Source organism: Mesoplodon bidens (genome assembly GCF_964165515.1).
Source record: "Mesoplodon bidens genome assembly, chromosome: 15".
NCBI lineage: Eukaryota > Metazoa > Chordata > Mammalia > Artiodactyla > Ziphiidae > Mesoplodon > Mesoplodon bidens.
Window position 1 is genome coordinate 63,093,600 of NC_138171.1, and position 15,092 is coordinate 63,108,691.

The window sequence follows — 15,092 nt, forward strand, 5'->3', positions numbered from 1 at the left end:
AACTGGACCCAAGACCACAGGATTCGGTCCTTGAGGGCCTCCGGTGGGTGAAGTCAGCTCTATGCCTGTCACAGCAGCATGATACTGAGGCCACAGAGGACGGGGCTCTGTGTTCTGCTTCTCCTGGCTTCCGGTGCTTGGTTCCCCATCCTGGGTTCCAGAGACACTACCCACCAGAGTACAGTGCATTCCATTTCTGCCTAAGACAGTTGGCATAAATGCCACAGACAGTCAATCTCCAAAGAATTCAAAATGTAATAAAAAGCACTTAGAAAAGCACTTCTGCAAGTAAGTGAGACAAGAGAGACAATCCAATATTTTTTTTTAAATGCACAATCCAATATATTTTTTTTTAAATGCACAATCCAATATATATTTTTTTAAATGCAAAAGACCTCACAAAAAGAGGAAGAGAAATGAATGGCAATTTACACACAAAAGGTGCCCAGCCTCACTGGTCATCAGGGAAAAATAAATTAAAACTACCACAAGACTTCCATGGCTAATATGTAAGAGAAAAGCAACAGAATAGAACAGACACAGACACAGACACACACACACACACACACACACACACACAACACCAGCCAGCACTGGTGAGAACACAGAGCCCCTGGAGCTGGTGGGAGCGTGAACGGGCTCAACCCGCCACAACATTGTAAAAGCTGTGGACTCCGCACACGCGCACCCGAGGGTGCCAGACCCACTGCCAGGTATAAAAACAGACCCAAAGAGATGGGTATCTGGGATTGTCAAGATGAGACACAGAAAGTAGAGTGGTAGCTGCCAGGGGCTGGGGGAGAGGGCAATGGGAGTTACTGTTTAATGGGGACAGAGTTTCAGTTTCACAAGAGGAAGACTTATGGGGATGATGGTGCAGGTGGCTACACAGCAGTGTCAATGTACTTAATGCCTCTGAACTGCACGCTTAAAACGGGTAAAATGGTAATTGTTATGTGGAATTTACCACAATTACTTTTTTTTTTTTGCGGTATGCGGGCCTCTCACTGTTGTGGCCTCTCCCGCTGCGGGGCACAGGCTCCGGACGCGCAGGCTCAGCGGCCATGGCTCACGGGCCGAGCCGCTCCGCGGCACGTGGGATCTTCCCGGACGGAGGCACGAACCCGTGTCCCCTGCATCGGCAGGCGGACTCTCAACCACTGCGCCACCAGGGAAGCCCCACAATTACTTTTAAAAGTGAAAAAAAAAAAGGACCCAAAGAAATCAGACTCCTGGGAACCAAAGCCAGTCACAAGAGTGTCCACCCAGCATCATTCACGAGAGCCCAAACCGGAAACTCCCCGAGCACCCTCCATGTGAGCTCGTGGATGAACACACGGTAGCGCCGGCAGACACGGGGATGTCACGCAGCAGAGACAGGAAACCGACTGCCGCCCCACTGACAGCGTCCACCCTCTCATCACCCGACGTGCAGCCAAGAGCATCCACTTCTGTTTATACCAAGTTCAGAAACAGGCAAAACTCACCTCCACTGGAGTCCAGAGGGAGCCTACCAGGGAGGAGGGGGCAGAGATTGGGGAGGGGCACCGGGGGCTTTGGGGGCTGCTACTCTTTTATTCCTTCAACACGCCCACCTGGTGATGGTTCATCAAGCGGAAGCTCCTGACCTGTACGTCTCCTCAATATGTTACACTTTGGCTGTACATGTACACACCTGCATACACCACACGTTTTCTACAGCACTGAACTGAATACAACTCCTTCTTTCGATTCCCCCCTAAAGCACTGCGGGCATCTGGTCACTCAGGGCTATCACAGGGGCAGGAGACCCAGGTAACAGAATGCGGCAGTTATCAGAGCAGTGGACCCCCCCGGAAGGCCTGCTCTGCGGGTGCCAGGCCCCCAGAACCAAGCCAACGCCAAGTAGGATGAAAGGATGAGAAAATGGGTTCTTTGCAAGCACTGCACACACAGGGGTGGACAGATGTTCCCGTGTCAGTCGTTCCCAAGCCTCTACCTCCCCTCCCAGCTCGGGGAGAGCCGGCCAGGATTTCTAGACAGCGAGTGGCCCGCCCCCCATGCTGCTCCACACCACTGGCTTGTCTGCAAACAGCAGGGGTGCGGGCCAGGCGGCGGCTGGGCCTGGCTCCCCCAGCTCTGGGGAGCTGGGCAGACGCGGACACAGTTGGCAGAACTGAACAAGTCCACTGTTATTCACTGAGCCTGAGTCCGATGCTGTGTGGGTGACATGTGTGGCACCACTACCCTGCGTTTTACAGGACAACACAGAAACGTGAGGCCTGATGGCTGTACCTGACCACATGGAAACACGCATGGGAAATGCCCACTGGACGTGGCCCCGTGCCAGCGTCTGGCCGCCGGCACCGTACTTGGGAGGCGAGGCAGGTAGCAGTGGTCACTACCTGTGGGGTCATCCAGGAAGTGCAGGACGTTCCCAGGAAACTGCCAGGCCCCTGAAAAACACAGGCTCGGCTGGACCAGGGCTTGGTCCCTCCCTACCAGCTCCCGTGGACTCACAGAGTCAGGACTGAAAGGGGCCTGGGAGCAAGCGACCGGCTCAAGGCCACAGGGCAAGTCACTGGCATGGGGCCGCTGGACTCTGAATCCAGTGCTCCGCCGTGGCTCTACGGGCAGGTGGGGGCAGAAGACCCCTCGAGGCGGGCTCACTTGCCCAGTGCCGAGTTAAGCTCCGCCTGTGCCACCCTGCTGGTGGAAGGGTGTGTTGTCAGCACAGCGAAGGCCACCCCAACAGTGAGGATGAAAACACACGTGCACACACACCCCTTTGATGCTGGGCAGCTGGGCCCTCCGCGCCACGACCGACCTCCTGGCACCAGGTGAAAGGCCTGCCAGCCGGCTGGCCAGTCTAACCAGCACAAGCCCGGCTTCTCCCACTGACCAACAGGAGAGTGCAGCAAAACCCAGGAGCCGGGCGAAGGATGCAGGGACCTCCGGGTGCTCAAAACCCCGAGGGCAGGCGACACAGCAAACCTCAGCCCCAGCGGCCACAGGGCCCAAGTGCCCACCGCAGGCTTCTAAACCCAAGCAACTGGCCTCTCCTTCAGGGAGACAGGTCCTCAGACGCCCACCCCCCATGGCCAACTTAAAGGGTTTTTGTTTCTGTTGTTTTGCTGTTGTTGTTTTTACCTAAAATGTAACAACTGAAATTCCGAAAATACAGCTTATTTATACAGCTCTTACAATGATAAAATCCAAACCGAGTTCATGTGAGCAGAAGCACAGAACTAGTTCTGCTATGTGAACGGGCACAGGTGGCACGATGCCGGTGATGATGGCGCAGGACTCTGAGCACGAAGGTGAAACCCCCGCGTGCAGGTGGAGCCCTTTCCCCACACCCCACCCCTCTGCCACTGACCCTGGGGCTTGGAGCACAAGCTCACTGCCTCGGGACAGTGATGGGGCCCAGGGACCCAGAATGTCCCCAGTGACAGAGGACGCCCTCGGTGACACAAAAAGTCCTCCCTCGTCTTACAACACCTGCCTCCGTTCTTTCCTTCAGGCACCAATTAACCAGAGTCGGCAAGGCCCCACTTCAGAAAGGGCAAACCCAACACAGGCTGCAGCACTCATGAGCAGACGTCTCTAGACTGCCACCAACACAAAACTACACACCAAGTCTCCTGGCACACACCTCAGGCCCCTCATCGCGTGGCCGCAGGCCCAGGAGTCCCCGGACCCCCGCCTGACATCCCAGGGTATCCCCGGATGCAGCCCAGTCTGAGCAGCTTATACACTAGGGAGAGGCGGGTTGCTTTCTGCAAGGCCTGCTGCACAAGCATTTATTAAACACCTACCGTGTGCAGGCCCAGGTGCTGGGAGACAAAATCAGCCTGATTTCTAGTTCCTCTGCCAAAGAGGACAAAAGTCTAGTGTCACGAGGACATGGCAAAGTTCCAGTGAGATAAAGGAGGTAAAAATGCTCTGAAAGTACACGCACCGATATAGAAAAGGTTTAGGTCTGGGGCACAGTTCACCCCACCTCCAGGGTTAGTGGGTCACATGGCTGATTGCCCCTCCTGATGCTTCTCGTGGGTGACCTGTCCCTACCATGACCTCCCTCAAACACCAGGGCAGGGCAGCCCACATGGCTTTAAGACACATGAGTAACAATAATAACACAGGAGGAGGAACAACCAACCGTGGCAGCCAACAACAACGACCAGGCACTCCTGTGGGGACCTACTGTGCTCCACGCTTCTGTCTGCAACCTTCTCTTTAAGAACTTGACCGAGGTGTCCTAACGCCTGCCGTGACCCTTGGCTGGGAACCAGCCAGCCGTGTGATCAGGACAAGGGACTGCGGGGCAGTGGAGTGCAGAAATAAACCCTCACATTTATGGTCAGCTGATCTCTAATGGAGGTAAAAAGGCAATGTGATGGGAAAAGAATAGTCTTTTCATCAAATGATGTTGAAATAACTGACTATCCATATGCAGAAAAAACCCAAAACCCTAAATCTTCACCCTAAACCATACATTAAAAAATTAACTCAAAATGGATCACAAGACTTAATGTATGAGCTAAAACTATAAAACTTCAAGAAAAAAAAAATAGGGGAAAATCTTTGTGACCTTGAGGTAGGCAAAGATCTTTTAGATATAACTCCAAAAACATTAACCATCAAAAAAATTGATAGGGAATTCCCTGGTGGTCCAGTTGCTAGGACTCCGTGCTTTCACTGCCAAGGGCCTGGGTTCAATCCCTGGTTGGGGAACTAAGATCCCCCAAGCCACGTGACATGGCCAAAAAAAAGAAAAGAAAAAGAAAAGAAAAATGATAAATCAAACTTCACTTCACCAAAACTTAAAATTTTGCTCCTCAAAAGACACCATTAAGAAAATGAAAAGACAAACCACAGACTGCGAGAAAATATTTGCAAATCACAGAGCTGATAAATGAACTGTATCACTGTATCCAGAATCCATAAAGAACTCTTACAACTCAAAAAGAAGACAATCCAACTTTTAAAAAGTGAACAAGACTAAAAGAGCCAACCCCCCAACACACACACACACACACACACACACACACACACTATACACAACGGCCAATAAGCACATGAAAAGATGCTCAAGGGCTTCCCTGGTGGCGCAGTGGTTTATAGAGTCCGCCTGCAGATGCAGGGGGACACGGGTTCGTGCCCCGGGCCGGGAGGATCCCACGTGCCGCGGAGCGGCTGGGCCCGTGAGCCGTGGCCTCTGGGCCTGCGCATCCGGAACCTGTGCTCTGCGGCGGGAGAGACCACAACAGTGAGAGGCCCGCGTACCGCAAAAAAAAAAAAAAAAGATGCTCAACATCATCAGTCATCAGGAAAATGCAAATCAAAACCACAGTGAGATACCTCTTCACACCCACTAGGATGACTATAATTAAAAAGGTAGGCAGGGCTTCCCTGGTGGCGCAGTGGTTGAGAGTCCACCTGCTGATGCAGGGGACACAGGTTCGTGCCCCGGTCTGGGAAGATCCCACATGGCGCGGAGCCGCTGGGCCCGTGGGCCGTGGCTGCTGAGCCTGCGCGTCCGGAGCCTATGCTCCGCAGCGGGAGAGGCCACGGCAGTGAGAGGCCCGCGTACCGCAAAAAAAAAAAAAAAAAAAAGGTAGGCAATAATAAGTATTGACAAGGATGCTGAGAATTTGGAACCCACATACACTGCTGGTGAGAATAAATGTAAAATGGTGCAGCCATTATGGAAAACAGTCTGGCAGTTCCTCAAAAGGTTAAACAAATGACCCAACAATTCCACTCCTAGGTGTATACTAAAGAGAACTAAACACACCAAACAAACGTTCAGCGGCATTATTCATAATAGCCAAAAGGTGGAAACACCCCAAGTGTTCGTTAACTGGTGAGAAGATAAACAAAATGTACTATAACCATACAGTAAAGTACAACATGGATGAACCTCAAAAACAATGCTAAGTGAAAGAAGCCAGACACAAAAAAAGACTACATGCTGTATGATTCCAGTTATATGAAATGTCCAGAAAGGGCAAATGTTAACGACAGAAAGCAGATCAGTGATGGGGTAGGGGTGAGGGTGACAGCAGAGACTGCTTGCAAACAGGCACAAGGCAAGGAAACTTTGATGATGGAAATGTCTACAGCTGATTGTGGTGATGGTTGCACAATTCTATAAGTTTACTAAAAATCTCCAGATCATAGGTTTACAAAGAATGAGTTATACGGCACACGACTGATACCTCAATAAAGTTGTTATGAGTAAAATAAATAAATACAATTTTAAAAAAGCAAATGCTGTTAAATTCAAGCTAGGTACTGTTGTAGGGCATATTGAAAACTTCAAAGTAAAAGAAAATTGGACAGGGACTTCCCTGGTGGCACAGTGGTTAAGAATCCACCTGCCAATGTAGGGGACACAGGTTCTAACCCTGGTCTGGTAAGATCCCACATGCCACAGAGCAACTGAGCCCGTGCGCCACAACTACTGAGCCTGCGCTCTAGAGCCCGCGAGCCGCAACTACTAGAGCCTGCATGCCTAGAGACTGTGCTCTGCAACAAGAGAAGCCACCGCAATGAGAAGCCCGCGCACTGCAACGAAGAGTAGCCCCCACTCACTGCAACTAGAGAAAGCCCGCACGCAGCAACGAAGACCCAACGCAGCCAAATAAATAAATTAAATTAATAAATAAATTTATTTTTTAAAAAAAGAAAACTGGACAGGAGATTTTAAAAGTCCTCACCATACACACACACAGAGGTAACCATGAGATGATGGATGTGTAAATAACCTTATTGTGATAATCATTTCCCGATATATACACATATCAAATCATTGCACCTTACACCTTAAACTTACGCAATGTTATATGTCAATTATATCTCAATAAAGCTGGAAAAAAATTGGACAGTGTTACAGAGGTGTTAAAAAAATACTAGCACCCACTGATTCTTTCTAATATAATCAACAAAATTGACAGAGACCTGAAAAGATGACAACTGTCTCATAAATTGATTGTACAGTCCATGGTCCCTAAAATCATCTCAACCCCCCTTCCGTCCCCAGTCCATGCTTGGGGACACATACTCAAGTACTGCTTAGGTTCCAGACTGCCTCCCGGAATAAGGTGGCCCGAGGGACAGGAAGCAGAAAAGACAGCCTTTGGACTGGAGAGGCTGAGCACTCTAATCACTGGCAGCAAAATCGAGGTGGCCCATGGAACTCACCTGGGTGCCAGCCCCAATAGATTAATTGTGGCTGACTCAGGTGTCCACAGAGTGCACCTGACTGATTAACAAGGTCTGCCAAACAGAATCCAAAAGCAGTGCTGTAAGTGCCTTGTATTTGTGATTTTGTCCAAATGCCCAACTGAAGGGACATCAGGTTTGCTCTGGTCCCAGGTGACAGGAGGTACCACCTTAAACTTTTTGATATCTCTTCCAAGACACTGCTAACTGCTATTAGAGTCTATGTCGTTCACTTAATTTACTTTTTGAGCCATTATAGCAGCTAACATTTTTCAAGGACCCTTAGGCGCTAAGCACTGTTCTGAGCACTGTATCCTCATCAGCCCATTTTACAGATGAGGAAACCATGACCCAGGGGGCTAAGCAGCTTGCCTAAGATGACTCAGCCAAAGACGGGCTGGAAGAACATCAGAGATGGAAGAGGATGACTTCAAACAACTGCTCCATCAGATCTGGGGATGTCAGCCTCCAGGGGATCTCTATACCAGGCTGGGTTGCCCTGTCCTTGTGCCTGGGAACAAGCAGGCATGGAGATCTCCCATGCCTAGTAGGAAACAGAGCCCTCTGCCCAGCTCTGACTGCATCCCCTCCGACTGCCCCGAACTGTGCTAGTCTCCACTCCCTTTATTTCTGGTGGTCCCAGACACTTGCCTTCTTTCACCTTCCAAAATGAGGGTGAAGCAGTTCTCAGACTTGAGTGGACATCTGACTCACCCTAGGAGTGGGTTTTAAATGCAGGTTCCTAGGCCACAGCAGGCCCCAACAAGTCTGAGGCAGGGCCTGGGAAATGCATGTTAAACAAGCTTCCCCACTGTTGGAAGCAGGTGGTCCTGGACCATACTCAGAGGAAACCTGGCCCAGGGGATGCCCACAGGCCAACTGTGAGGCCTAGAAGACCACGAGATGGGATCAGATATTTCAGAAGCCAGGATCACGAGGCCCCAGTCTGAAAGTCTCCATGATGTCCAAATGCCCTGTCCTCTTTCTTCTCTCCTTTACAGGCAAGTGACCAGACGAGGAGATGGAGCATGAGGAACCCGAACTAAAGTTCCAGGGCAGGCCACACTCCTCATCAGAAGCAGAAAAACAGTGTGGATGGGTACAACTGGTCTGGTAGTCCGACTCATGGTCCTGTACCCAGATGAGCTTCCATCCAGCTCTGAGACCTTGGAAAAGTCACTTCCTCCCTGGGGCTCAGGTCTTTCATCCACAAAAAAGGAGACTGGAGAACCGGGTAGGTCCCCTCCAACCATTCCATGGTTGTCCAGCATGGACTCCCAGCTCCTCTTCCACCGACAGTAATGCCTCCTTGGGCCCAGCCCCCCTCCCCACCACCCACCCACCAAATACAAGCGCCAGGTCACAGGAGAGCTAAGCCTCTGTCTAGACCGGACGGAGAGTGTCCAGAACCACTGGCCGGGTCTTCACAAGAAGCCACCAAAGAAAGGGAAAACCGGCGATAGAATGATGTCAATCTTTTTGACAACGACCACTTTGTAAGCACAAGCGAAGCATCGGGCACCGTGCTAAGCCCTCCCAAGCGTCGCGCCCCGGAACCTCACGCCGGCCCTGGGAGATTCCTATTGAGCATACCCCAGTGTGCATACGAGGGAGCTGAGGCGCGCAGGAGTGAGTTGACTGACCCAAGGTCACCCAGCCGGGACGAGGCAGTCAGCGCCGTACCGACCCACGCCCCGGGGTCCGGATGGAGGGCGCGTGGAGCTCCATGCAGGGAAGCTGCAGGAAGGGCCGCGGGCCGAGCAGAGCCCCCAGCCCACCCTCCGAGGAGGATCGTGCGCCCAGCCCCGCCGCCCCCTGCCCGCCCCGCGCTCCGGCCCACGCCTCGCTGTCCGCACCCGGGGCCGAGACCCGGGCCGAGGCGGCCGCTCACCGGATTTCGGGGGGTAGCGATAGGCCGAGTTCGCCTGGATGTCGATGTCCTCCACGCCCGCGATGCGGCGACTCAGGATGGAACCCATGGTGCACGGCGGGCCGGGCCGAGGCTGGGATGGGGGCGGCGGCGGCGGCGGCGTCCTCACGCGGACATGGCCGGGACCAGGCCACACGGACGCTTGCCCACGGCCGCGGGCGCTCGGCCTCCGAGGCCCCACCCCCGGATCGGCCCGGGGCCAGACGCCACGGCAGCCCTCCGCCCCCCCGGGCCCGAGGCACCTCGGGAAATGGTGTCCCCTCGCCGCCGAGGGTGCCCGGTGGCGGCGCGGGATACCCACCTAGGAACTACATTTCCCAGGAAGCTCCTCGCCCGGGCTCGCTCAAGTTGTTGACAAACGGTCCGGGACAAACCAAATGGACCTGAGTCCAGAGGGGAGGAACCATCAACCACACTGCAAACTATCCTTCCCTTTGCATTCCAAGCACAAGACTAATATTGTAACTCTTTAGCCTTTTAATAATCTGTTCATACATAGATCTTGCTAGGAACCAACGCTTTCCATTTACTCCCTCTCTGAAATATCTCCCGGAGCATGGTTCTCCCCACTTCCCAGGGTTTAATCTCCTGGCCCGGCCAGCAGAGGGCAGACCCTTACCTGCCACCAGCAAAGAGCTGCGATGGAACCCAAGATTACCTGGAGCGGTGCACACAGGGGAAGGGAAGCACCTTTTCCAGAACTCTAGGCATCTCTCTGGCTCCATGTCCAGAACAATTCTTTGAAGACATAATTTTAAAGTCCCCCGTGGAGGCAGGAGACCTCTCCCCATTTTACATATAGGGAAACTGAGGCACAAAGAAGGGAGGGGGCCACACATAAGGGTGCTCAAGTTTACAAGAATCAGGGTTAGAGTTAAAGCCTCCTCGCAGATTGCAATGTACTTTCTTGGCTTTGTGACTCACATAAAACTCTGTAAGCAGGCCAAGTGAGGATCTGTTTTTACCTACTGTTCACTTGAGAAACAGCAGTTCTGAGGAAGAAAGTGACTTCCCCAGACAATCCTGTCTATCCAGAAAGGAGCTAGGGAGGGCAGAGGCTGTCTAAGAGTCTCAGATGGTAAATTCACCACAGTCCACATTAAAGTGAGTCCTACACCTTTCCAGACGCCAGAACCCAGAATACAACCTTCCTATTTTCAAGGGACCTGGGAAGCCAAAAGTAATAAAGGAAGTAAGGGACTTGTGTGATTATAAGGGAGAGTCCAGGTCTTGGAGCCTGATTTAACCTCTCTGCCCTGCAACCAAGATCCCCATTTACTGAGCACCTATTATGTGCCAGACATTGGTGTTGAAGGCTATGCACATATTCTCTCTTTTAATTCTCTGTTGTAGGTTCTATTTTCATTCCCAATTTACAGAAGAGGAAAGAGGCCAGGAGAAGTGAAGTACCCCACTCAGCTTCCACAGTAGGTAAGTGGTAATAAAGCTGGAATTTGAACCAGGCTACTCCTTTTTTTTTTTTTTTTTTTTGCGGTACGCGGGCCTCTCACTGTTGTGGCCTCTCACGTTGTGGAGCGCAGGCTCCAGATGCGCAGGCTCAGCGGCCATGGCTCACGGACCCAGCCGCTCCACGGCATGTGGGATCTTCCCGAACCAGGGCACGAACCCGTGTCCCCTGCATCGGCAGGCGGACTCTCAACCACTGCGCCACCAGAGAAGCCCCAGGCTACTCCTTTTAATGCCACACTCCCCAGCCCCTACCACCCCAGAGACAGGAATGCTCCAGTGCCAGATTCCCTGTCTCTTGCCCCCAGATGGGCCTGAAGACATCCCCACCCCATGTGACCTATCTTCCCTTACTTTAAATTTCTTTCTGTTGAATCACATAACACTGTTGAATCATATATACACAAATAGGTATACCAACACAGCATTCAATTTATCGGTCTCCCTGCTTGTGGGGAGGGAAGGAGAGTACTGAGGGCCCAGATGTTCCCACTGAAAAATAACCCTAAGAGCATGTCCTCCCTAGAGATAGTGGGCCAGGGCAGTCATTTCCATGGGCTGATGTTTGATCAATTAAACATTCCTCTTAATAGAGCTTTGAACTTCAGGTATATTTTTCTGTGCTTATCCATGCCCCAGTGGGAGACAGGCCCTTTTTGATTTGATACTGGTTCTACTATCAACATCTTCGCTGGTTCACTTATTTATTCAACAAATATTTATCATGCAGCTACTATGTGAAAAGCAATGAGACAGGCAAAGAGCCAGGAAATAGAGATTAAAGGGTGAAACCACCAGATATGAAACATCTAGTGAGGAAACAGACACTACAGGCGAACAAGTGTATAAATACAAAATGTGGTGGGTGCTATAGGGGAATGGACTGAGGTGCAGTGAAATACTAGGAGAGACCTACTATTCATAGGGGAATCAGGGAAGGCTTCTCTGAGGAAGTGACATTTAAGCTAGGACTTGAAATACAAGAGCCAAGCAGGCAAACACTGAGGGAGCAGGCAGCCCAGGTTCCAGGCAGGGAGAGCAGCATGTGCAAAGGCCCTGAGGAGCTGAGTAAGATCAATGAGCTCAAAGGCCAGTGTGGCTAGAATTAAGTAGGCAGGAGAGTTCAGGAACAGAGGTCAGGAGTGAGGCAGTGGCCAGATCTGAAGGCCCCTCAGTCAGCCAGTATTGGGTCCTTTGAAACATGAAGAAAGACCCTAGGCATACTTCACAGCTAGTATGAATCCCTCAAGTCGACTTCTCAAGCCTTCTGAGGGGGCAGGATCCCTGCCTATTCATCCTTGTGCTCCCAGAGCCAGGCACCCAGTGGATGTCTGATAAACACATCTGCGGAGTGACTGAAGGAATGGAGGTGGAGAGGAGCCCGGGGTCCTGGGCCTACCATCAACTGGCTATGTCAACTTTGCCAAGGTCCTCAACCTCCCTGGACCTTAGGTAAGATGAAGGCATTGCCATAAATCCCTTTTATACCTCAATCCCCCCCATCTACTGGCCCCAGCTGTCAGGCCCAATCCGAGCCTGCTAAGAAATCCAAAGTCCACTCTCTAGCCAGGCTGATCCTGGCTGAAAACAAGGTTGTTTTTTCCTTCCCCCTGCCCCTGGGAAAACAAGCTGGCTGGGGGGACATAGGGGCCAGAGAGGTGACCTTTGCTCCTGCTAGCCCCACCTGCCCCACCCAGCCAGCCAGCTGGCCTGGAAGAGCTCCTTCTGGGCTGAGCAAGTCTAGGCAGGTAACTGAGTGGTGCCCAGATGAGAGTGAGGGAAGGGGTGAAGGTACTTCCTGCCTCCCTAAGCAAGAAAAGCCCCCAGTGGTCCCTGCCAGGACAGTGCCCACCCTCCTTGGCCAGAAACACACCCTGCTGTCCCACTGGGTGTCTGCTCTTCTCCACTGGCTCTGAACACTGCCAAGAGTGTAAGGAAGTTTGGATTCCAGCCTCAGTTTCCTTATCTGTAAAATGGGCCTTGGGTTCCCTACAGTGGTCCAGATGGAGGCAAAGAAGTGAGTACTAAAATGGTGCTCTGAGCACCACAGTCATTAATCCCCCAGAGCAGTCCTGGGAGAGTTCTGAGCTGCTACCTTGGGTTCTACAAATAAGGGAACTGAAGCTCAGAGCCAGAGAAACTTGTCCCAACATCAGAGTCATTAAGTGGCAGAGTCAAGACTGACACCCAGGTCTGTCTGGCTCCAGAACCTGCTCACCTTCCACCATACCCTGTTGCTGTCCCAGTAGTAATAGTGATAGAGGTAATGACACTCAGAACTACCCACCCTGTGCTGTGCTGAGCGCTTTGTCCACATTAATTCATGCTTATGATGCTTTGTGAAGGGGAGGGGCCATTTTTAATAAGAGCAGAACTCTCCTGGCACCATCAAGGTTTGCAAAAAATGGTGCAGCCTGAGTGATCCCCATGTGGCAGAAAGGGGCTGAAACCTTATTTCCCGAGTGGACTTGGGAAATAAGTCCCAAGGTGACTTCTGCCAGGGTTGAGGCACCCACCTGAAGGGGACACTGAGTCCTCTCCCTGCCAAAGGGCCAAGCTCCCATCTCCAGCCCTCAGAGGCCGCTTAGTAGTCCCACTGCTCCAGGCTCCCCTCCCTCCCCCAGCTATCCCGATGCCCCAGCCTCCCCAGAGCCCCCATAACCTTGGGAGCCTTCAGGTCCTGTCCACCAGTCTCCCATCCCCCTCCTCCTACCAGTCAAAGCCAGAATCCCCAGGAAGGGTTGAGGGACCCAGGAAGGGCTCCTCCCAGAGCCCTGCAGGTCCTCCTCCTCCCCCCCAGGGTGGGGCAGTTCCCTCCATTCAATCTAATTCTGCAACAAATCCCTGGGCAGGGACGGACTCCCCTGGAACCAGACACACCTAGAACATCGCCTGACCCGGACTGGTCCTCTCTGCCACCATCTGGTCTCCACAGTGCTCAGCCACAGTGATCCTAATGCACACAACGGATCAGATGTAGTAAAACCCCTCAGTGGCCTTTAGCCCACCATCTCCAAGGCCTGTGCCTGCTTCCTGAGGGTACTTTCCACACTTGCAATTCTACATCTTTTCTTGGGATTTTCCTTTTTTTAATTTATTTGGCTGCATTGGGTCCTCGTTGCTGTGCACGGGCCTTCTCTAGCTGTGGCAAGAGGGGGCTACTCTTCGTTGCAATGCACAGGCTTCTCATTGTGGTGGCTTCTCCTTGCAAAGCACGGGCTCTAGGTGCGCGGGCTTCAGTAGTTGTGGCACGCAGGCTCAGTAGCTGTGGCACACAGGCTTAGTTGCTCTGCGGCATGTGGGATCTTCCCGGACCAGGGTTCGAACCCGTGTCCCCTGCATTGGCAGGAGGATTCTTAACCACTGGGCCACCAGGGAAGTCCCTGTTCTTGGGATTTTTGATGCACGCCCCCACCCCACCCACCAGCCGACCCTTCTACAGTTTGTTTTCTGCATCTCGGGCCAGATCAGAGCCAGGAACAGAGTAAGGGCCCAATAAAGAGTTGCTCAACTAATGAAACTGGTGCCCAGGGAGCGCGGGGAACCGGGATAAGGTCATTCTGAGCCGGAGTGTCGAACCCCCAGCCCCAGCTCCGAATCCGCCCGGCCCCGACACTCCCAACCGGCAACGTCAACCGGAAGCGGCGCGTGCGGAGCTGTAAACACAGCCCGCAATACCCTACCCAGCGCTCTCTTCAGCCCCGCCCCCGCCCTCCACGTGACGCGCCCCGCCCGCTCCAACCCAGTGCCCGCCCCCGCTGTTGCCTCATTGGGCAGCCAGCTTTGTTTACCTTATATGGCCAGGTCCTAACACCTCCCGACAGCCCATTGGCTGAGGCGCGGCCTCACTCACTTGACGTCACAAGGACTGAGCGATGCAAATAAACCAGGGCATTCTGGGAATGGGAGTTCGGGGCCGCCCCGGAACTGGCGCCGCGCGGTCCTAGGGTCCGCACACTAAAAGCTGAGATTTCCGGCAAAGCACGCGAAATTTTGCGTGGGAAAGTGCGAGCATCCTGCAGAGGGTACGCAGAGGCTCCAAAAGACTGCCGGTCTCGCCTACCTGTCTCGGTTGCCATCCCTTCCTCTGACGTTCCTCGGGTCTACTGTGTGCTTGGCGGAGCGCCAGGCCGGGGAGGGACCCGTGGTACAAGTGGGCGATGCGAGCTTGTGCCCTGGGTGTTGGGGAAACTCGGAAGGCTTCCTGGAGGCGGTGACTTTAGGCAGAACCCTAAAGGGCAGATTAATTCATTCACTGAACGAGTATCTGTAGGCGCCTACTGTGTGCCAGGCTTTCAGGGCCTTATGGCCCTAGTGCTGTTGATTTGTGCCAAAATTCTTGGCCCCTCCCCCTCCCCAATAGTGCGCCTACTCAACACAGAGGGATGCCAACCACACTGGGGTTCGGGATACTGGGATCTTGGTAAATACCCTGAGGCTGCGTTTGCGCCCATGCACAGTGTCTGTGGCCCCCGTCTCCTGACCC

At 52.8% G+C, this 15,092-nt stretch overlaps 1 protein-coding gene across 1 annotated transcript in view; it reads right to left on the reverse strand.

Moving 5' to 3' along the window:
- The window catches only part of MGRN1 (mahogunin ring finger 1), a 54,383-nt gene extending 45,073 nt beyond the window's left edge, over positions 1–9,310 (reverse strand). The window contains 1 exon segment of the mRNA XM_081255844.1: positions 9,101–9,310. Coding sequence (XP_081111970.1) covers positions 9,101–9,188 — 88 coding nt within the window. The 5' untranslated portion in view covers positions 9,189–9,310.
- Positions 9,311–15,092: the final 5,782 nt, after the last annotated feature.